Below are 23789 nucleotides of genomic sequence, written 5' to 3'. Positions count from 1 at the left end.
AGAGATTCTTAGTACAAAAACCACAATCCAAATGTCCTTGTCTTTAATGTGCTAGTTATTATAGGATTACTGCCAAAGATTCTTCTTTTTTACGTATTTTAAGTTCTATGCCTTATTTTCTGCTATTAAAGATGGTTCACTAACCTGTTCCTAAATTACACTTCAGGCCGGGGAACTCGCACAATGTTTTCAATTAGCCAACCAAATCTTTTAGCGAACAAGAAGAAGAAACTTATGTTGTCCAGTGTCATCTCTGGAAATTCTAATGGTGGTTTAGATGTTGAGTGGGCACCTTTTCCAGTTGAAGTTACAGGTGCATCCCTGATGGTTCCTTCACCATCAGGAACAAAACTTCTTGTAGTACGGAATCCTGAAAATGATTCACCCACTCAATTTGAAATTTGGGGTCAGCTTCAGTTAGAGAAGGAGATTCGTGTTCCTCAATCCGTGCATGGCTCTGTTTATGCAGATGGATGGTAAGTCTTTCTGTCAATGGTCTTCTGAAATTAAGCACATAACTAGATGGTGTGTGGATATCCATTTATAAATTGAGTATGCGATTGACTGATGATATTCAGCAGTGCCGGCTTAAGCATTTTAAAGGCCTTAAGCGAAACTTAATTTTAGGGGTCTAGTTTTACCTAATAACTGTAAAAAGCACCTGCATTGTTGCCTTTCATTGTGCTTTTGAATCTCATCAACTAATAAAAAACAAAGGTGCAGATGTTCATCCCATAAAAATATTACTATCAAAGGTAAAAAAAAAGATAATAGAAATATGCCAGTATGCCACATATCTATTTTATACAAAAGTCTAGAAACTACAAAAATAATTTGGGGGCCTTGTATTTATGGTGGCTCAAAGCAACCATTTAACCTTCTATAATAATTGGGCCGGCACTGATATTCAGTTGTAATAAAACTTGGTAAAGGAGTATTGAGTTATATTTACTAATGGATCAGGTTTGAGGGAATTTCATGGAGCTCAGATGAAAGTCTAATTGCTTATGTTGCAGAGGAACCAGCTGTCCCTAAGCCAACATTTAATGATTTCGGTTACAAGAAAGATGGCGGTTCCAATATCACCGATAAGGATTGTAGTAGCTGGAAAGGTCAAGGAGATTGGGAAGAAGACTGGGGTGAAGCCTATGTTGGAAAAAGGCAGCCTGCTTTATTTGTCATTGAAGTTAACAGGTCAGACAATGGCCTCGTTTTGTCTTGATGAGAAATCTATATATAAATATGTGTTTTTATTTTTATTTTTATATTTATTGCAGTGGAGATGTCCGCCCAGTTGATGGGATTGGGAGGTCACTGAGTGTCGGACAAGTTGTATGGGCTCCAGCAAGAAAAGGGTTACATGAGTATCTGGTCTTCGTTGGGTGGCCATCAGACACTAGGAAGTTTGGAATGATTTATTGCTTCAATAGGCCCTGTGCCTTGTATGCTGTAAAGGCTCCATCATTTGGATCAGATATGAAAGATAATGCTATAGATGATGCATCACTAACAAATCTAAGTGAAGGCACAAGTAGTGCTTTTCTTCCACGGTTCACGTAAGTGTGCTCCTACAGTTCTACCTCATTTGATGTATACTTGGTAGACCTTAGAGCATGAAATATTGAAGTAGTGGGCAAATTAACAACTCAGTTTCTTTAATTTTCAGCCCCGATGGGACGTTTCTTTTGTTTCTGTCTTCCAAAACTTGTGTAGACTCTGGGGCACATTCTGCTACACAATCTCTCCATAAAATTGAATGGAACAATGAAGGAGCGCCAAGTCCTTCAAAGATTCTTGATGTGGTGAGTTGATATATGATGACAAATTGAACTGTTTAGTGTCTAGCCTTATAGGTGGCAAATTGCACAGTTGGGCTGGCTAGGTGGTAGCAGGTCAAAATGGGTTGACGTTGACTTATTTCATTTGGAGATAATTTTTTAGTTTTACCTTTTGACCCGTTATGAATATAATATGGGTCCTTACCCTTCATGCCAATTACCAAGTCAAATGCTATATTGGCCTCTGAACATAGATTTTGGGTGAAGTTAAAGCTGTTTTTGCCATAATGCTATCCTATATATGGAGCTCACAAACAATCATTTTTTTTAGGTTCCTGTTGTGATGTGTCCCGAGGATGGTTGTTTCCCGGGGATCTACTGTTTTAATGTGCTTAGCAACCCGTGGCTTTCAGATGGATCTACAATGATATTATCTTCTATTTGGCGCAGCACTGGAGTAATAATTTCTGTGAATGTTTTAAGGTATATATAGTCAGGCTCTTCCTCAAATATGTTTCTCTTCCGCTCTAGTTTTTCTAATTGGCACTGGACTCTATTTGTAGTGGGGAAGTTTCAAAACTCACTCCCAGTGAGTCAGATCATTCGTGGAGTTTACTTGCACTTGATGGCAACAACATCCTTTCTGGTAATAGTTATAACTAACCTTTCCACCATTTTATTGAGCAAATTATAATACGTAGATAGAGGTTGCGATTTGGCACATTGATCTAAAATGGGCTATGCAATCAATAGTGGCGCTATAGCGGTTAGCGCTCCTCAATCAAAATAACGGTCTCACACTCCCACTATTATTGGCGCTATTTTACGGATATCGGTGCCCGCGGTCTAAATAGCGGTAAAATAGCGTTTTTTTAATTTTTTTTGGCCCAAACTTACAAAAACACTAATATTTGCAAGTATTAACACTAACTAGCTAATCAACCTGGATTCAATCCGGGTATTTGAATAAAAGCTTTGCCAATAAGATATGTTAAATAAAAAAATACACATTTGTTGTTATATTGTATTCAACACTATTGACCCAATCAAAGATCAAAAGTTCTGAAACCCAAAACAAATGGTGGCATGATAGCAGTGTTTGATGAAGCAAACTAACAAATGATTGGGCTGTTTCCTTATTAAACTTTTCAACCAAAACTGTAGTCAATTAACAATAGTGCACAGCGACCAGGTAGTCGATCTTTAATGACAAAACTCGATGACTGAACCTGAGACCTATATCAGAAGCCAAAACAGACTACCTTTTTATAAATCAACTAACTTTAGTAAGGAGAAGACACCGTTGTTAATAACTTAAACATACCTTGACTTTTGGAAATATTCACATGTTAATCAGCAAGAGGTCCAAAATTCATGCCCTCTTCAGTCACTTCCTTAGCAACATAATTGTTGTCTGGTTTATCTAACTATGAGAGTTCACTGAGATTCTCATAGTTTAAGTTAATAAAATCCCTTGCCTTAGTTGTAAATCCTGGAAAAAAAATATATCATGGAGTTGCTATCATTCAAGCAATGCACGAACATCTATATTAGACATACAAAACTTACCACTGCTCTCGAGGGACTCATTTTTCATCTCTGAAACAACATAGGACATGTCTTCAAGTTGTCAACTTGGAGTATCACTTGGATTAGATTATGGAACGGAATTTCATTCAGTTTAAAACTTGAATAAAGATAGTGGTCAAAGAATAGAACCAGAAATTGTAGACATGGTTTTACCCGAAAGGCTGAAATAAAGCTTGCTTAATCAGAGAGCAAGGTGTCTGAATGTTCCTCTGAACCCACATAAGCATCCTCTTCCTCAAAGTTATCAACCTTATTCAGAACAAACTTATCTCCCATTCTGTCTCTTTTCTAAATTCACATTGTCAAACATATTGCAGACGTCTTCCACTTTTTCCTTTGAGTAGCTTTCAACACTATCTTTGGTGTTCTCAAATGATATGTTTGACTCATGTGATGTTTCTCACATACATATAACTTCAGGTCATATTTTGAATTAATGGTATATGACAAGATCTTTTGTTCCTCTAGTTACAATAACAGGTAAATGTTCTGATGCAAGGAAAAAAGCTCAAATCAAGTATCAATGAATTAATGTTGGTCTGTTAAACCAGATCCTCTTTGGATAAACTTAGCTTGTTCACTGCATATATGTTAGAGTTATATTCACATTGGTCAACTCCTGTGTAATCTGATTTTCAAAAATGTGAGAACTTAAAACATTGCATAGATAGTAGTTACTTGATCTATTAATTGCCTATATACAAATTTACCATTGCGCATTGAGGAGTTTTCTCAACTAAATCAGCTTCAAGTCAATAAAATGTACAATGATAGAGCCAACGTTTATTATCAGTTAAACATGTGCAAAAACATACCTGATCCCAAACTTTTCTCTGAAACCAGATTGCCCGGATCCTCTTCTTCCAAGATTGAACCAATCTTTACTGGTTGACTCGCTTTCCTGTCCATCACCCCCATCTCTGCAATTTTCTTCAATCTTGTGGATCTTGTACTATAACTCTATAAGTTATCTGCACAGTAGTCACCTTTCACAATACCTTGAGTAGCTATAGTCTGGCAAGCAGAGGTTTCCGAGTTATTTCTGGTACTGGAAACCACCTGAGTTTCCAGGCCGTCATTACCCCTACAGCCACATGCTTCCTTACTCCACGAATAGTTGTTGCAGGCACGAAATCAACATATGTTTTCTTCACATTCGGTTTTATTAAAGTTCAGCTTGTACCATGCGAGTATGCAACATAAGCTCATGCATTTCATTTGGCAATTTAGCAGTTTCAGATGGTAAACTTTTCAATACCTTCAACAATATATGGGTAAGAAAAAGATAGGTAATCTATAATAAATATGCATTTTTTTAGGGGAATCGCTTTAGCTTTATTATACATTAATGAAATATTCAGTAAAAGTGTGAAGCAGATACCGAACTTTGAGATAAAAAAGCATTGTTTCTATTTACTATATGTTTCGAAAACACTATAACGAGTTTAAAATAGACAAACACACGTATATGGTAAATCACATGCAATCCAAGGTTCGATATAAATACAGATATGATGATTATAATATATGTGTGTGTGTGTGTGTGTGTATAGAAACAATCATATAGTTTTCAATTGCAGGAATAAGTTTAGTTACTCATACAAATATTTACATAGATAAATGATTAATTTATTAGCAATGCATTACATAGATAAATGATTAATTTATCAGCAATGCATTAGCAAAGGGAGAAAAAATCAAATAAGAAGAAACTTGTTACAGCAGATAAATTAAAGGGGCCAGTGATAGTTCCGGTAGTAGTGAAGCGACGCCTATTAATGAAGGGGGGGCGGAGGGATGGTGATCCATATGAGGGAAGGTTTGGTTAGGGCTAGTTTATTTTTGTTTGCTCTGTATTTTGAAGATGCAGGGTTTGGTTCAGGGTAATTTTTTAAGCATCAACTGATAAATCTTTTGTGTATGATGGACGTTTGACGGGAATGTTGAGGAAGTAAAGTGAGAAGCTGCCACTTGGCATTTTTTTAAAATCTTTTTTTTTTTGGGATCCTCTTTTATCAAAGAGAAAGATGTTTCAAATATTGACACTTTTAAGCTTGACTTTTAATATTTCTATCAAGTATAAAGTATTGATTCTAATATATATAATCATAGTGCATAATTAAAATTACCCCTATCTCACCGCGCTAACCGATGGTTAAAATATTGGTCCTTGACCGATATATAATTCTGGACCACTGTAACTACATAGAAAATGGGTTGATTTGGGTCACTTTATCTTTATTTTGTCAAACAAGAAAAATTTTGGTAAAGGGGAATGATGGATTGAAAGGCCAAAGGGGATTGCCCAAAGTGTATTGAGATGCTTACAAACTCTTAAGTTGTTTTGTGCTAAAAAAGGTGCTCTATTAATATTTTTACTTCTTAGTGTATAACCATATACATTATTTCTTTGTAGAACATAAAAATATATGGACAAAAAGTATCGGTGGGTCTGTCCAACCCTTGTTGAGACTATGTATATTATGATACATTATTTATAAACATGCTTTATTAAACATATCCATTTGGTTTCCTCTTCCCATTTGAAGTATGTAGCAGCCTTATAGACGTCCCGCAAATCAAATACGGTAGTCTACTTAAGGAGGAATCTATAGATGCTGTTTGGAGCTGGCTGGATGTTTCAAGTCCCACATCTGAAAGTCATGAGAAAGTATGTTCATCTTTCTATATGAAGGTCTTAGAGAGACACTTTAACTTGTTTGTTATCTGGATGTGATTTAAACAGGTCAAATCGTTACTTTCGTCTCTCCAATTTGACATATTGAAGATACCAGTCAAGAATGTCTCTGAGAATGTTACAAAAGGTATCCTAGCAGTTCTTTATACATACTAAGATGCAACTTTTATATCTTTATAAATATGTAATCATGAGATATTTTCATTTTCTTAAGCTCCCATATTTATATGGTGCAAGTAGCAATAAATATCTAATTTGGGCCACCTTAACATTAATTGAAGTATGTAAGATTGAATGGAAGTTTTGACAAAATTTTTGATGTAAATGAATGTAGTGAAAGGATAATGACAAAACATATGATGTAAATGAATGGAAGTGTTGATCTGCTTTTAGCATATAAACATTTTCTTATGGAAACCTATCAAACGGCCTTTAGGAAATCCAAAAACATATTTTACTTATTTTGGAACGTGTTCTGTATCTTTATATGCTTGTTTGATCTGCATCTGATTAGCTTGTAACTTTATCTATCTTAGGTGCTGGCAAACCAATCGAAGCGATATATGTTTCCTCAAAATCAAAAGGTCATTCTTGTGACCCAATGATTGTAATCCTTCATGGAGGCCCTCATGGCAGTTCCTTAACGAGCTTCTCGAAGTCATTGGGTTTTCTTGCTTCAATTGGCTATAGCCTGTTAATTGTAAATTATAGGCAAGTTTTCTACTCCTTTTACTCGAAGTTATTCAGATAATTGTGATGCGTATTGTAGGAGACTACTCTAAATTATCATTCTAATGCTAAAAATAGGATTCATTAATTTTTAGTAAAGTTATTCAAGTTGTTGAACTCCTTCAGTGCCAACAAAAGATCAGTTTGTCATAATTATGACATTGGACTTTTTCTCCTTTATACTACTTGGTTTAGAATTGACTGCAAGTTTTGTAATTTGTGTTAGTTTTGAAGTTTAGATTTTCAATTAACTCTGATAGACAATGTAGGTGTCATGTTGTATGGATACATAAATTACATGTAGAGTTTTGACATAATATGCAAATAGCCAAATATTTTGAATTTATATTTTTCTTAACTTTATTTTTGATACTTTATCTTAATACTAATAGCAATGTCTTGCAGAGGTTCAATTGGATTTGGTGAGGAAGCATTGCAATCACTTTTGGGGAATATTGGATCACAGGTGCCTTTTCTTTTCATGTTAATCGATCAAATAATGGTCTTAGAGGGAAATATGTTTATGCCAATCTACAGGTGTTATTTTCATTTTTATTTTATTTTTTGGCATCTCAACCAGTTTTTGCGATCCAATTGGCTTCATTTTAACCCCTAATTGGTTTTTGTAACTTCATCATTATAGTAAAGGGAGCTAGCCAAGTCGTTTTTCAAAGTGGGTTTGATGTCATGACCAAAAGTGATAGAAACATGAGGCTCAACTAAATAATATATAATGCTTGCAACATGCGCAGACCTATCTGGAAGTCATTTCTTATCGTATAAGATATAGAATAAATTAAAAACTTGCTGTAACGCATCTACTGAATTTTTTTTTAATTTATTTTTTTTCTGATGATGCATAGCTTGGATACAAATCCTAGACCCACCTCTCTTTTACTAGTGACAAAAAAAAATAAAAAAAATTGGTCCATATACCGGGTAGTAAAACTATTTTTGAACATGCCAGCACTAAAAATTTTAACTTCGTCATATCACATTATCACATCATTTCTGATAACCTTTTGGCAACAATTTCTGATTTGAGTCCATGGCATCACTTGTTAAGAAAAAACTGGCCAGGTCCAGTCCGTCCCGAGAAAGAAAATGTACCGGCAGTCATGGCACAAAGTTATAGCATTGATCAAATATCTGTTTAACTGTTGGTGATAGTTTTCTTCTTTATTTTAAGGGAACCTCATTTTCTATCTTCTTTAAAAAAAAAGGCAAAATATCAACACTAAACGTAATAATCCATTATTTTAATCTTAATTTCTCTGTTTGTTTGAAGGATGTAAATGATGTCCTCACGGCTATAGACCATGCCATTGACATGGGGCTTGCAGACACATCCAAGATAACAGTGCTTGGTGGATCCCATGGCGGGTTTTTAACTACACACTTGATTGGCCAGGTATAAAAAGTTGGTTTTTCAGCTTTTCTTCATGTATCTAATACATCTTGGGTAGTGACTAGCTACTCGTGTTTTATATTCTGCAGGCACCAGATAAATTTGCTGCAGCCGCTGCCAGGAACCCTGTTTGTAATCTTGCTTTGATGGTTGGTACATCTGATATACCAGATTGGTGCTTTGTGGAGACATTTGGAACTGATGGAGTTTCTAGCTACACAGAGGCTCCTCCGCCTCAACTTCTCACGACTTTTCATGAAAAATCCCCTATTGCACATCTTTCAAAGGTATGTTTGACTATATTTTAATATTAAGCCTTTGTATCAATGATTAAATGTTTACAAAGCTTCTAAGAAGGTCCACTTTTGAGCTCTTTAGATGAATCTACTACAGAGACCTTCTATTATATATAACTTCTTTAAAATAGCAACTGTTGAGTGTGAACTAATTATTTCCATTTGAAGTTGCAACAATCAAGATTTGTTGTTTGAATAAAATTAAATTAGTTGAAGTCCAGTTAAGCTTTTCAGTAGGTACCCATAATCATTGCAGAAGATAAAATATACCTCCCTTCGTCGTATACAACTTATAGGTGCAACCGCACAAGGTCTAAGGGAAGTTTTTTTGATGTTAGTCATATCTAATTAACAAGTGATAAAATAATCTTGGAAACAAATCAGTATCATCATCGGCAGTTTCTAATCGGAACATTGGTCAAGTATGTAATCTTCAACTTCAGTAAACGTTGTTAAAGAAACAAGATATGTATTAGCGTTCATAAGACATTTTAAACGGAAATGTCACATTTTTTCATCAACATGTGTGGTATTTTTTTCTGATATGAACACAATATGCTATCCATACCATTTAATGTTACACCAAGTATGTACCAGAATGACAATATATAATCTTCTTATGTAAAAGGTTACAAAGACTGTACCTATGATTTCTGTCATGTTTATCAGTTATTAATTGATAATAATTTGATGTTGCACTTGGGTATTTCTACTGATTATTTAATACATTTAGGTGAAAACTCCAACACTGTTACTCTTAGGAGCTAAAGATCTTCGTGTCCCAGTTTCAAACGGATTGCAAGTAAGTACTGTTGCTTTTTATTCTTATGTGTTTGAATTGTACAGAACAGCATGTCTGAATGCATCAAAGTTGCTTTTTAAATCTGTGGGCCCTATCTTAAATTTTCTCACTCAACTGAGCAATTATGCTTTGTGTTGCATAGTGCATGTTTCTAGGAGTGATTAATTAATAAGTACAGTCCTACAAACGAAATGTGAAATGCGAGGATAATAGATAAATAGATACAAACAAATGAAATGTGAAATGAAAGAAATGGACTTTGCCTATTGTTTGTAATAAAAAGCAGAGTTGAAGGGGGATGGAAAGAAACTGATCGTTGATAGCTATATATACATATTGGGAAATGATATGCACACAACTAATTTTGACCATACACAACAATTACAATATGTTATTGAGTGTATTATTGTTATGTTTTTATCCTATTGTATGCCGATACTAATGTCTAGTCTTTTTATGAAATGCAAAGTTTGCGCGGGCACTAAAAGAGAAAGGAGTTCCTGTGAAAGTTATCGTTTTCCCTGAAGACATACATCCTATTAGCAGGTAAACATCTTCCAAACTATGCTATACGGACCTTGACAACGTAGGGTTTTATCGTAACTTACAAAAGCAACCCATGCATCCTTAGTTTCTAAATCACAATTTTCCGCGTGGAAATTTGTTAAACATTGGCATAACTTTGTTAAGAGATTGAAGTATGATTTGCTTGTTTTTGTGTTGCAGACCACAATCAGATTTTGAAAGCTTTGTTAACATTGGAGTTTGGTTCAAGAAGTATTGCAAGTGAAGGGGTGTTTCATTGACGTAAAAGCGGGAAACAATCTCAATGCATTTCTAATTTTATTTTTATTTTTTGAAACACAACAATGTCAACATATTGATTTCATTATTTCACTTCCAGCATGATTTTAGGCAGATTTGATGCAAATGATACCGATGGCAAAGCTCACCGACACATTCCCTCATTGTCTTTGTTGCTTTAGTGAAACTTTTACCTGTACATGTATAACATCTGTTTGCAACATTTTCTTGTTTAACTGTATGTATATACGTTTTGAATAAAGTAAATTAGATGGAAATTGGTGCTTGACAAGCCTTCACGTTATTAAGCATTTGTGATCATTGGCTTAAAATATTTGTGTATGGTAACTACTAGGTTCTAATTGCATTACGAAATGTATATATTTGTCGTTGGCCATCTTTCATCGAAACATGTCTTGAAACATTTGTGGAAGTATCATTTTATGTAAACAAGATCAATGAATCGAGTAGAAAGGTTTAGGAAATGGTAGTAAAGATGTTTGTGATGTGTTGTTTTTTTTAGTAATGATAAATCTTCCTAATAGATCAACCTAATTATCCTCATAATTATGAGATGAAGCCACATGGAAAAATTAAGGGGGTGATGAATGAATGATAATGAGTGGATTACATATGTCAAAATGTTGTGGTATTAAGAAATAGCACATCAATATAGAAAACATAAAATGCTTTAGATATGTGTTTCTGTATGACTTAAGTTGAATCAAGATAGAATTGGATAATATGATTAATATGTCCTTAATTATATATTGTATACTATTAGAGGTGCAAATACCAGTTAACCGGTTCCGGTTATTTATTTGAGTAACCGATTCCGGTTAATAATAACCGGTTAACCTAATAGGTTATTTTTTTAACCGCCCATTATCAATAATATATAAGCCAAAACGGGTCTTTTTCCCAACATAAAACAAGTTGTTCCGTCCAGATCTACCCACAAACACCATTAATAACACTACTTCTCTTCATCATCATCTACCCCTCATGGCCGTCACATATATCGATATATATATATATATATATGTATATGACTGGGCGGTTAGTGGAACACACATACACCCACAGGCACATAGCCACACAGTACGTAATATTTTTGATGATCTTGAAGAGGTGATTCAGTAGAGGATCTTGAAGAGGTGATCAATTGGTTCTTTCTCCGGTCTCTGATGCTTTTTTCTTTCATTTCAGACGTATGTGACTTCATTTTTCTTTTTATATCTCGATGTATATATATATATCATCCAGTAAGTGGTGAGTGGTAATTATAAAATAAAAAACAATCCCAATTATATATAATTAATCGATTAACCGGTTAAAACTAAAAATAAAAACCGATTATCGGTTAACCGATTAGGAATCGGTTTTTGGTTTTGAAAGTGCAAATTGATTACTAACCGGCGGTTTTTCCTAACCTATAATCGGTTTGTACTGTATCGGTTACTAACCGGTTACGATTATAGGTTAACTTTCGAATCGGTTCGGTTAACCGGTTTTTTTGTGCACCTCTATATACTATGTTATGAAACATACTACGTTTTGATTCTATTTGTTTGCCATATATTATATGGTCATTAACTACTATCCATGTCGATTCTGTATTGATTATGTTTCTTTTATTCGGTAGATATACAATTACCTTTTTCCTTGTATGTGAGCATTAACAATGAGTTTTCCACCCTAAACCACCAACTAGTCTTTGAAAAAGACATCACATTAGAAAATGGGAGATGATCTATACACAATATGTTTTTGCCATACACAACAATGTATGCATTATATGATTGTATTGTACAACTGTATAATGCATACAATGTTGTGTAAGGCTAAAAATGGTTGTGTAGGGATCATTTCCCTTAGAAAATACCTCAAATCACTTTTCAACCACTAACACCTTCAACACATTACTAATCAACCGCTAGTTTAGGATTTACTTATCTTTTTTTATCAATTTATTTAACCTATGCATGGAAAATAAAAACCAAAATCGATTCGTTGTTGGCATCACGGGCCATGCAACACGAGAGCCACTGTAAGTCCCATACAATGGTGTGGGTTCTTGATTGAGGGAAGCGTGAGTGTTCCACAAGGGTATCACGAACCATTGCATCCGATATGAGTTACTAATTGAAAATTTCATATTTTAAAATAATTAATCTACACTGTTTTTCCAGCTCCAGCGTATTGAAAAAAATTAAAGCGATTTGATTGATTGTATTTGTATAAAGATCCTTCACATGGTTCTTAAAATGATTAATAGGAGGGAGGAATTGAAGGAACATGGTTGAGAGAGACTCAATTCTTTTAAAAATTAAAAGTAAAAAAAAAAAAAAAAAAAAGTTCAAGTGTTCAACAAAAAGCGTTTCGCCGTCTGTGGGACTTGAACCCACGACCACGGGATTAAAAGTCACGCGCTCTACCAACTGAGCTAAGACGGCTTTTTGTTTTTATCTAATTTACATATTTATATATATCTTTAACAGTAACAATATCTTTTTTCATATAACAGTTTTTTGAACAACATAGCCAGCAGCAGCAGGCAATGATATTAACATTGGTGACTATTATTATATCTGATTTTCCAAAAATATGTTTATCAAGCTTCAACCTATAGATACAAATTATATACATATTCTTCATTCACTCAACAACAACACCAGCACAACTTCAAAATCCAACAACAATGGAAATCTTTCACTGCCTCAAAAACCACCCATCAAGAAACACCATTTCCCACCTCATGATTTTAACAAAAAATCTATCTTTTTCAGACCGAAAACTGACCCAGATGGTTTTCTTGAAAACCCAGATGGAGAAAATGGTGTGTTTGAAAAATGCACACCAACTGTTCGACGAAATGCGCAAGTTTGGTTAAGAAAGGAGAAGTTGCATACCAAGTGTTCGACGAAATGCGTGAATGAGAATGAGGTGGTAAGGAAGGGAAACAACAAATGGGTAAGGTATGGAGGGTGTATACCTGCTATATTGGAAGCTTTGGAAAGAGTTAGTGATTTAGACGAAGCGTTTAAGCCGTGGGAATTGAGGTTAAGTAATAAGGAAAGGACGATAATTTTGAAGGAGCAAAGAGTTTGGCAACGGGCTATGGAGATTTTCGAGTGGTTTAAGAGGAAAGGATGTTATGAGTTGAATGTGATACATTATAATATTATGATTAGGATTCTAGGAAAAGCTCAGAAATGGGATGAGCTTGAGATGTTGAGGGATGAAATGGAGAAGAATGGGATTGAGGCGATAAATTCTACGTATGGGACATTGATTGATGTTTATAGTAAAGGAGGCGTTAGAGAGAAAGCGATGTATTGGTTGGAGGTAATGAATAAGAAAGAGATGGAACCTGATGAGGTGACTATGGGGATTGTTGTTCAAATGTATAAAACCGCTGGACAGTTTGAAAAGGCCGAGGAGTTTTTCAAAAAGTGGTCTGCGCGTAAAAGTGTGGCGCAGGCCGTGCCTGAGACTGTGAAGGTTGGTGCTAATGGCGTAGTGAAAAAAGCTGTGACGTTGAATGGTGATGCACAAACTAATGTTAGTTTGAGCTCCTATACGTATAATACTTTGATTGATACATATGGGAAAGCTGGTAGGGTAAACGACGCGTCTGAGATATTTGAGCAGATGCTTCGAGAAGGTATTGTCCCAAATACAGTGACGCTTAATACGATGATTCACATGTTTGGTAATCATGGTCGGTTAGAAGAAGTTGCATCATTGATGCAAAAAATGGATCAGCATCAGTGTGTACCTGATACTAGAACGTATAATATACTTATTTCTTTACATGTTAAGCATGACAACATCGTTATGGCTAGAGGGTACTTTAAAAAGATGCAAGAGGCTTCTCTTGAGCCGGATGCTGTGAGTTACCGGACGCTTTTATATGCTTTTTCATTAAGACATATGGTTAGTGAAGCAGAAGAACTTGTAAATGAGATGGATAAAAGGGACCTTGAGATAGATGAGTTCACACAGTCTTCGCTTACTAGAATGTACATAGAGGCCGGTATGCTTAAAAAGTCATGGTCATGGTTTAATCGGTTTCATATTCAGGGGAAGATGAGTCCAGAGTGTTACTCTGCGAGTATTGATGCTTTTGGAGAGCGTGGTCATATTTTAGAAGCTGAGAAAGTTTTCAAATGCTGTCAAGAACGAAGAAATCCTAATGTTCTTGAGTTCAATGTCATGATCAAAGCTTATGGCATCAATAAGAAGTATGATGAAGCATGTCGATTAATTGATAGCATGGATGACCATGGTGTGTTCCCAGATAAATGCAGCTATAATTCACTTATCCAAACCTTAGCGAGTGCTGACCTCCCACAAAAAGCTACTTTATATTTAAGGAAGATGCAGGAATCTGGATTGGTTAGTGACTGCATACCATACTGCGCTGTGATCTCAAGTTTCGTGAAATTAGGCCATTTGGAAATGGCGGTGGGCTTATTTAAAGAGATGGCTGGATTCAATATAGAACCTGATGTGGTTGTTTACGGTGTGTTGATCAATGCTTATGCAGATGCTGGAAACATTGAAGAAGCTTTACATTATGTCAATGAAATGAAGGACATGGGTTTGGCGATGAATGGTGTTATATGTAATTCTCTAATCAAACTTTACACAAAAGTTGGGTGTTTAAAAGATGCAGAAGAAGCCTACTACATGCTTCAAAGATTAGACGTGGGTCCAGATGTTTATTCTTCAAATTGTATGATTGATCTCTACACCGAGCGATCAATGGTAAAACCAGCTGAAGAGATCTTTGAAAAATTGAGAAGAAATGGGAATGCTAATGAGTTTTCTTATGCCATGATGTTATGTATGTACAAGAAAATTGGGAGTTTTGAGGAAGCCTTCGAGATTGCAAAACAGATGAGAGAATTGGGGATATTGACTGATTTATTGAGTTATAATCATGTTCTTGGATTGTATGCTTCCGATGGTAGATTCAAGGAGGCTGTGACAATTTTTAAGGAGATGATTGAGTCTGGTGCTCAACCCAATGATTCGACTTTTAAATCACTTGGAGTTGTTCTCATGAAACGTGGAGTCCCAAAGAAAGCAATCAAGAATCTTGAAATTGTGTGGAGAGACGATTACCAAAGAGGCTTGGAAGCATGGCTGACCACTCTCAATTCGGTTGTTGGTATGGCTTTTCAAGATATTAGTGATCAATGATATGATTGACTTCCAGTATTGGACTGGAATCTAGAATCTTGGATTACTTTTTTGTATATTCATAGATGTTTTGAATCTTGTATCACTAATTATTAGTTTATAGAATCTTGTTGTATATTCATAGAATCTTCAATCTTGGATCACATATTATCAGTTCATGTTTTATATTGCTTTTAACGTTAACATGATGCCAGTATGCATTTTTCTTTTCGTGATTCTTGTAAGGTTATACCTTCACTGAGCTAGAATCAACTGTCTTCAGTATCAATTCAAATATCATCACAACGAACAGACTTTGTGGTAGCTCATACTGATATGGGATGAAGCTTATTAAACAGCCGCATGCTGGATCACATGGATGAGAGATGTGTCTTTACTACATGGTGTTGTTTCAGCAGGTAATTAAAAATCTTTCTTGATCTCCACTCTCTCATTATATTTCTTCCATATCATGTAAATTAATAGTCGTTGAATCGTAGATATTGGCATAAGTTTAGAGGTAGCAAATTGGGTGGGATTGATCATGAATCAAGATGGGTTTGGGTCAAAATGAATACTTTTAGTGTGTTTTTAAAGTTAAATTAGCTGACCTGGCAACAAACTTTTCTGTCCTATAATATTGAATAAATTGTAGTTAACCTTATGACGACAACCCGAGTAGATGATATATGACGTATGCATTAAAGTATACTGGAGTTCAAATGATTGTCCCTCCGTTCCACCCACTTAACCCATTTCTAGCTATTTCTATCTTCTTTTGTTTATTTCTGAAAATATGAGATAAAAACATAAACCAGACCAACCGTTTCACTTCTAAAACTAAATGGGTTGAAGTTGCCTCATCCAGCAAAATTTATTAAATAAAATTAAGTAGTGGTTGCATAGATAACCACACAAGTCCATATTGTGTTCAAGTGTCAACCACAGATACATCTGTGCGCTCGACTCTTTTACATCCGTTACTGGTGCCAGGGTACAAAGTATGTTATTTCCCCAAGTATGTCTTATCTTAGACCAGTAAGTTTCATAAACTAAGCCATAGTGGATAGGATGCTTGAACTTTTCTTATTCTCTTAGTTCTTTAGAATATCTGCATTAAAATTCATGGTTTTAAGACAAATTACCCATTTAAATTTCAAAAGTTTTATAATTTAGTCAGTTTGGATATATTCAGGAGATGGTTAGTTCTTTATTGGCGTGCGAATAACTTATGTGTTAGATCGTCTTTATGCTATATAAGCTTCAATATTAATTTTCAAAAGTTAATTACTTATATGTGTTGCCATTAAAAAAAAATAAAAAATTACTTATACGTGTTGGATCCTCCGTATGGTAATTATGTCCGTATCTGCAGAGTTCTTTATGGTTTATTATTGATACTTTTTAACTTGTTTAATGCGCTCTTTTTGTGTTTTGATACAAAACAAGCACACATGTAAAGACCAAATGTTGAATGATTCTGTAAATCTCCAGGGCTTTTGGTATGTGTTTAAGCTTTTTATATAATATTAAGCTTTTAGCCTTTTACCTTTATTCAAAGTTCTTTTCTTGCTTGATGTTTTTGTTAAATCTCAAGTTTGACATTAATTACAATCTTATTTCCATTTGAGAATACCTACAATTTACTAATTTAGCCAGCTTCATAATGTAATATTATATTTTAGCTTCTCTCTTTCAACTGCTCCTATAGGCTCCATTTAGTTGACCCGTTTCAGTTTGGAGTATGCCAAATTTCGATTCAGTTTGACCCATTCAGCAATATACTCGTAATATTTGTTAAAACTACACTGCTCAACTGATATCAATGTTTCCTTTGGCTGCCCATTTCAAATGAAATGGCACAAATATTAGGAAGTTGCAACACACAGAAGTCGTCGCTTGTACTAAGAACTTGGTGTACTCACAGAGAAGTGAGAAACCATCTGGTTGCTAAGGTTTGGCCAACTAGGTGTCTATGATGATAGGTTTTCATATTTAAATAATTGTTTTATATAAACTTATAAAGAACCTGATTTACCGTTTAGGTGCTTAGTTAAATTCTTATTCAATTTAGTAGCATAACAGTTACTTCTTCGTGCAGTGACGGTCTTACGGATTTGAGTTCATTAATCTGGTTTCAAATCACACTTCTTGCATTGCAAAGAACCTGTGGTCATATGAGTTTAATTTTATACTTTTAGCGCTTGCAGAGCCAACAACAGCTAAGAGTAAACCGTTGCAATGACTGATCATATTTATGCGGTCTTATATGTTGCAGTTTAATTGTAATTTTATTTGGTTGCATAAGTTTTTATTTGTTTAATTACATTGTTGTCCGAAAACTATTATAACTAAAATATTTTCTAAACTTATGTTCTATAGAGAAATAACAATTTTTTGTCTTTTTTTTTCAACCAACATTCATATTGGGCATTAGCTGCAGCTGTACAGTTATAAAAGTTAACGTTTTACAGCTAATACATAACTACAAATCATTTTGCATTTAAACGGGGTTTAGTACCTTAGAATGTATACAACTTTACATGAATTATCATATTGTGTATGAAACTTCAATTTTGTACAATGTATGTAATTAATTTTCAAATCCTGTGTATTGTATGTATCCGGGTATATGTGGCAACCATATAAGTTTGTCACTTATACGTTTTTGATTGGTCGGATACAGACAATGCACATATATTATAATTTCATTACATACAATACATAGGATTAAAGTTCAATACACGTTATGACAATTCGTGTAAAGTCGTTTACATTTTGAAGTAATAATCCTAATTAAAAATGTCATAATTATTGCAAAAATGTCAATGACACTCTGGCGTGCATTTAGATTTTCTCTTTTGCCACTTTGTTCTCTATCAGGGTCAATGTATCCGATTAATACATTAATCTATATCTACTAATATGTATTTTAATATAATCTTGTTTATTATCTTTATCTAGCTTTCGATTGCTAATCAAATGTTTGTAAACCGACACTTTATTCTCGGACATAAGATGTCATCTATACATAAATACATGCAATATATGTTAAGAATTCAAAAGCTAAATACTTAGAATACATACCTAGTTGGATACATATATACAGTAATAAACATTGTTATATAATTGGAAAGTCATTAACCACATCTTGGACTGCTGGCTGCTGCCAAATATCTAGTTGTTGGACCACCTAGTTATGAAGTTAAGACCTGCTAAGAAGCAGTTGAGTTTTAAGCATTAGTTATATGGAACTCCAAATCCACTTTTTTGCTCTCTTGATTCTCTGTATTGCCTTCTTCTATTTGTTTACTAAACACAGAAGCTCATCAGGCAACGAAAACCTTCCTCCGCAACCATGGAAGCTCCCTTTACTTGGACACTTGCATCACCTAGTTGGAGATCTCCCACACCGAGCTCTCGGAAACTTAGCCCAAAAACTGGGACCAATTTTTCATCTAAAGCTCGGTGAAGTCTCTGCAGTCGTAATCTCATCTCCTGCTTTGGCTAAGGAGGTCTTGAAAACCCATGATCTCTGTTTTCCTAGCAGGCCCAAGATTCTTGGTGCTGAAATCATTGGATATAACTATACAGGTATCGTTTTCACACCTTACGGTGAGTACTGGAGACAAATGCGTAAAATATGCATTTTGGAGCTTCTGAGTGACAAAAAAGTCCGATCTTTTGAATCTATTCGCGATGAAGAGTCTTGGAGTCTCATCGAATCCATTGGCATTAGGGGTAAAACTACATGTAAGCCAATATTGAGCTCAGTTGTCTACAACTTTTTCTTTATAGTAATTCTAGTGTTATTTGGTATACAAACAATACTAATATTAGTTTTGGTATAAATTTTCTAGCTTTGCCACCATACGGGTCAGAAACAATCAATATTAGTGAGAAGATATTCTCAATGATGAATGCTATTGCAGTTAGAGTTTCAATTGGAAGCAAATGCAAGGATCAGGAAAAGCTTCTTGCATTGATTGAAGAGATAATATCTGTGTCGGGTGGTTTTGATGCGTCAGATGTGTTTCCTTCTGTCAAAGTTCTGCATCTAGTTGCAGGTACGAGAAAGAAATTGACAAAGATACACAAACAGATTGATAAAATTTTAAATCGCATTATCTCAGACCATCAACAACACAATGCAACTGGATTGAGCGACCAGAATGAAGATCTGCTTGATGTTCTCTTGAGGATCAAAGATGATGGTGGACTTCACTTTCCATTGACTTCTGATAATGTGAAAGCTGTCCTGTTGGTAAGTTTTTATATTATTACGACAAATCATTAATTTGCATTGTTCTTTACTTTTGGCTATTTTATTTTCACTAGTGGACTTAGAAATATAGGTGTGCAACTTTTTATCTTATATCCATGACCTTGAAATTTTGACACAGGATATGTTTGTAGCTGGAACAGATACTTCATCGGTGACAATAGAATGGGCGATGTTAGAACTAATGAAAAATCCAAGGGTAATGGTGAAAGCACAAGCCGAGCTTAGGCATGTAGCAAAGGGAAAGAAAAAGATCCATGAGTCGGATATTCAACAACTTGACTACTTGAAACTTGTGATTAAGGAAACCTTAAGGTTGCACCCTCCTGCTCCATTGCTTATCAGACAGAGTCAAGAGAAGTGTGACATTGGTGGATACCATATAGTCGCCGGTACAAAAGTTATTATCAACGCGTGGAAAATAGGATGTGATGCAGATCACTGGAGTGATCCAGAAAGTTTCGATCCGGAAAGATTTAATGAGACTTCGGTTAACTTAGTAGGAACGGATTTTGAATTTCTTCCGTTTGGGGCAGGAAGAAGAATATGCCCAGGCATGACTTTGGGGTTAGCCAATGTCGAGCTTCCTCTTGCCAGACTACTTTACCACTTCAATTGGGAACTCCCGAGTGGAGTACAACCCGAAGATCTTGATACAAGTGAGAAATATGGAGCCACTCTTAATTTAAAACACAACTTGCATTTAGTTCCAGTTGCTTGTAACGCTAACTAATGACCAACATCATGTGTGTAGATTTGATTTCAATATCTTTATCAATGTATCTCCTTTAGTTATCGAATGTTACAATAAAAGTGACACTTGCAAAGTTGTAAGAAGATTTAACATACAATAATTGTACATTCTTTTCTTTGCTATGAAAGTAGATGGATAAAAGGATTTTTGAGGTTGAAATCACACAGTATTCGCTTACTAGAAGTCTAGAATGTACTCAGAGAGGGGTATGCTTGAAAGAGTGTTACTCTGCGAGATGATTGAATGTGGTGCTCAACCTAATGATTCCACTTTTAAATCACTTGGAGTTGTTCTCATGAAACGTGGAGCTCCAAAGAAAGCAATCAAGAATCTTGAATTTGTGTGGAGAGACGATTACCAAAGAGGTATGGAAGCATGGCTGACCACTCTCAGTTCAGTTGTCAGTATGGCTTTTCAAGATATTAGTCAGTGATGATTGACTTTCACTATTGGAAGAAATCTAGAACCTTGGATTACTTTGATGTAAATTCGTAGATATTTTGAATCTTGTATCACTAATTATTAGTTTATAGAATCTTGATTTTTTCTTTTGTGTTTCATGATCTTGTGAGGTTATTCCTTCATGGAGCTACAATTAATTGTCCTGAGTATCGATTCATGTATCAGCACAACAAACAGACTTTGTTGTAGTTCACACTGAATATAGGATGAAGCTTTATAAAACAGCATGCTGGATCACACTTGATGAAAGATGTGTCCTTAATACATGATGTTGTTTCAGCAGGTAATTGTAAATCTATCTTGATCTCCCTACTCACAAAATTTTACTTCCATATCATGTAAATTACTAGTCGTGGAATAGTAAATAATGGCATAAGTTTAAAGGTAGTGAATTGGGTAGGATTGATCATGAGTGAAAACCGGTTTGGGTCAAAATGGTACTTTCAAAGCGGTATACCAGAAACTAGAGATAAAAACGTATTACCAGACCAACCGATTCATTCCTTGAAATCAGTGGGTTGAATTTGCCTTGTCTGGCAAGATTTATTACATTAAATGAAATAGTGGTTGCCTAGATAACAACACAAAAAATTTACTGGTTCCAGGCTACCAGTTCCCTTGATAGGAAGAAAACCATCGGTTCAAAACCTGAAGGCAGTGACTTGACTTCCAAAAAATTTTATCTGACTTATTTGGTAAACGGTCTACGTACGCATAAAATGCCAATAGAAACAGTTTATCTAGTAAGAAATGGCACAGCATAAAAATCATGAATACTAAACCAAGAACAGTTTAGCTTTTGGTTTTGGAAAAACCATTCTGACACTAATATCACACATTGTCAAATACGCTTATCTCGTTGGCCTGTTGTATTTACAGATGTCGCAAACGGGTCAAACGGGTAATTTCAAAAACTAAGCCATAGGGTATTTGATGCTTGAACTTTTCTAATTCTCTTAATTCCTTAGAACATTTGGGGTAAATGTCACTTGTATCAAAACGTATTATCCATGTATAGATCAAAAGTTTTATAACTTAGTTAAGCTAGATCTAGCATGTCAAAACTTATGTGCTAGATCCATCTTTATGCTATATAAGCCGCAATACTAAAGTCCAAAGTGAGATGTCACCAAGTGTTAAAAAAATACTGTTGTATCATCTGTATGCTAATCATTTTCTTATCTGCAGAATTCTTTATGACTTTTTATTGATATACTTTTTAACTAGTTTAATGAGTTATTTTTGTATTCTGATACAAGCACTCATGTGAAGACCAGATGTTGAATGATTCTGTAAATCTCCAGGGCTTTTGGGATGTGTTTGAGCTTTATATAATATTAAGCTTTTACCTTTATTCACATTTCTTTTCTTGCTTGATGTTTTATTAAATTTCAATTTCGACATTATTTACAATCTGGCAATTTCATACACCTTATATGTGTCCAAAGTATCTACAATCTGGTGAATAGGAAATGGATATTTTAGCTTAATATTTGTATTATAATGTTTTAGCTTCTCTCTTTCAACCGCATCTAAAGGCTCCATCCAGTTAACCCGTTTTAGTTTGATCGAGTTTGCCATATCTTGATTCAGGTTGACCCGTTTCAGCAACATACAGTAATATTTATTGAACCAAGATTGATCAACTGATATCAATATTCCATTTGGCAGCCTATTTTAAATGAAATAGTTCCAATGTTATGTCGTCGCAACACATAGAAGTCGTTGCTTGTACTAAGAACTTCTATCGACCAATTTCATGGAGAAGTGGTAAACTATCCGGTTACTAAGATTTGGCTAACTAGGTGTCTATTGATGTTAGGTTTTCATAAAATAAAAATTGTTTATAAAAAGAGCCTGATTTAATGTTTAGGTGCCTAGTCAAATTCTTATTTGATTTGGTGTCATAACAATTTGAATTACATATTCTGGCAGTGACTAACTTGAGTTCATCTATCTGGTTTTCAGTTCAACACTTCTTGCATTGGCAGAACTTGGCATCGGTGCAAGGAACATGTGGTCATATGAGTTCAATTTAGCACTTCTGGCACCTGCAAAGCCAACAGCAAAGAGTAAACCAGTTGCAATCACTGATCATATATTTATATTTAGTATCTGCGGGTGTAAGCAACTTTTTTTAGACAAGTTAGATCATTAACGGGTCATTAGCCCATCCGATCATCTCCATTTCTCAAATGCATGACCAGAAAACCCACCGTGAAACCTTAACTTTTAGTCACATGTGGGACTTGAACCCATGACTTCCCTAATTTTTATGTGGTCTTATATTAATTGTAAGTTTATTTGGTTACATAACTTCATCTGTGTTTAATTACATTATCCATGTTCAGAAACTATATACTTATAACTAAAAGATAATATTAACTTATATAAACTTCTTCACTTTACAGAAACATTCTTGTCTTTTTTTTCAACCAACATTCATATTAGGCATTAGCTGAACTAGTCCAATTTATAAAAATTAGCGTGTTAACAGCAAATCATTAGCTATTAGATAACTACAAATCATTATGCATTTTTAGTTGATGAAAAAATAAGTTTAAAAAATAATGCATTTCTTAGTTATCAACTTAATTAAAAATGACAACAAAAAGAAAAGTCTTGGAGGTGTCTTTTGTGACCCATTACCCATCTTTTGGATCAAACCAGCTAGCTTTGCAACCTCTAATCATATGTACAAATCATCAAAAACCTTCACATATATGATTGCAAATTAACTCCTGTATTCTTACGCATGTCATCTCCATTATTTTGCAATAAAAAAGTGTTGGTTTTGCTAATGATTGAAAAATGGTTAGTTAGAACCTAAAAGTTAAGTATTGTAGTGTTGTTAGATAAGGAAATTATGTAACCATTGAAGCAATTATTGAGAGAATATATATAACAAAACTTGCACACCATAGTTTTTATGCGACATTAGTTAGTTGTTATTACATATAACTTCAAATAGTTGTTACGTTTCTAGTTTGTGTGAA

General features: G+C 34.6%; 3 protein-coding genes and 1 non-coding gene across 5 annotated transcripts; 3 read left to right on the top strand and 1 right to left on the bottom strand.

The window, feature by feature from the left end:
- The first annotated feature begins 361 nt into the window (after nucleotides 1–361).
- LOC122604718 (acylamino-acid-releasing enzyme-like) lies at nucleotides 362–10409 on the top strand. The gene is made up of 15 exons (XM_043777592.1): nucleotides 362–476; nucleotides 1017–1194; nucleotides 1278–1556; nucleotides 1667–1802; nucleotides 2110–2261; nucleotides 2342–2424; nucleotides 5918–6039; nucleotides 6115–6193; nucleotides 6603–6777; nucleotides 7201–7261; nucleotides 8084–8206; nucleotides 8293–8490; nucleotides 9233–9301; nucleotides 9771–9847; nucleotides 10028–10409. The coding sequence occupies exons 1-15, from the start codon at nucleotides 452–454 to the stop codon at nucleotides 10089–10091; spliced, it is 1821 nt and encodes a 606-aa protein (XP_043633527.1). The 5' UTR covers nucleotides 362–451; the 3' UTR covers nucleotides 10092–10409.
- A 2079-nt stretch (nucleotides 10410–12488) lies between these two features.
- Nucleotides 12489–12561, bottom strand: TRNAK-UUU. The gene has a single exon. It is a non-coding gene; the product is annotated as a tRNA-Lys (tRNA).
- A 110-nt stretch (nucleotides 12562–12671) lies between these two features.
- LOC122584678 (pentatricopeptide repeat-containing protein At3g23020) lies at nucleotides 12672–15469 on the top strand. The gene has a single exon (XM_043756724.1). It carries the CDS (start codon nucleotides 12713–12715, stop codon nucleotides 15314–15316), a length of 2604 nt encoding a protein of 867 aa, XP_043612659.1. The 5' UTR covers nucleotides 12672–12712; the 3' UTR covers nucleotides 15317–15469.
- Nucleotides 15470–18437: 2968 nt separating this feature from the next.
- On the top strand, nucleotides 18438–20445 carry LOC122585186 (germacrene A hydroxylase-like). Of its 2 annotated transcripts, XM_043757297.1 has the most exons (4): nucleotides 18438–19048; nucleotides 19156–19362; nucleotides 19429–19559; nucleotides 19699–20445. In XM_043757297.1, the coding sequence occupies exons 1-4, from the start codon at nucleotides 18544–18546 to the stop codon at nucleotides 20308–20310; spliced, it is 1455 nt and encodes a 484-aa protein (XP_043613232.1). In that variant the 5' UTR covers nucleotides 18438–18543; the 3' UTR covers nucleotides 20311–20445. The 2 variants fall into 2 exon arrangements, with proteins under 2 accessions (XP_043613232.1, XP_043613230.1); XM_043757295.1 differs by having other exon boundaries at nucleotides 19156–19559.
- Nucleotides 20446–23789: the final 3344 nt, after the last annotated feature.

Source organism: Erigeron canadensis, chromosome 1 (assembly GCF_010389155.1).
Source record: "Erigeron canadensis isolate Cc75 chromosome 1, C_canadensis_v1, whole genome shotgun sequence".
Lineage (NCBI taxonomy): Eukaryota > Viridiplantae > Streptophyta > Magnoliopsida > Asterales > Asteraceae > Erigeron > Erigeron canadensis.
Note: the sequence above shows the minus strand (reverse complement) of the source record. Positions and strands in the feature narration are given on the sequence as shown.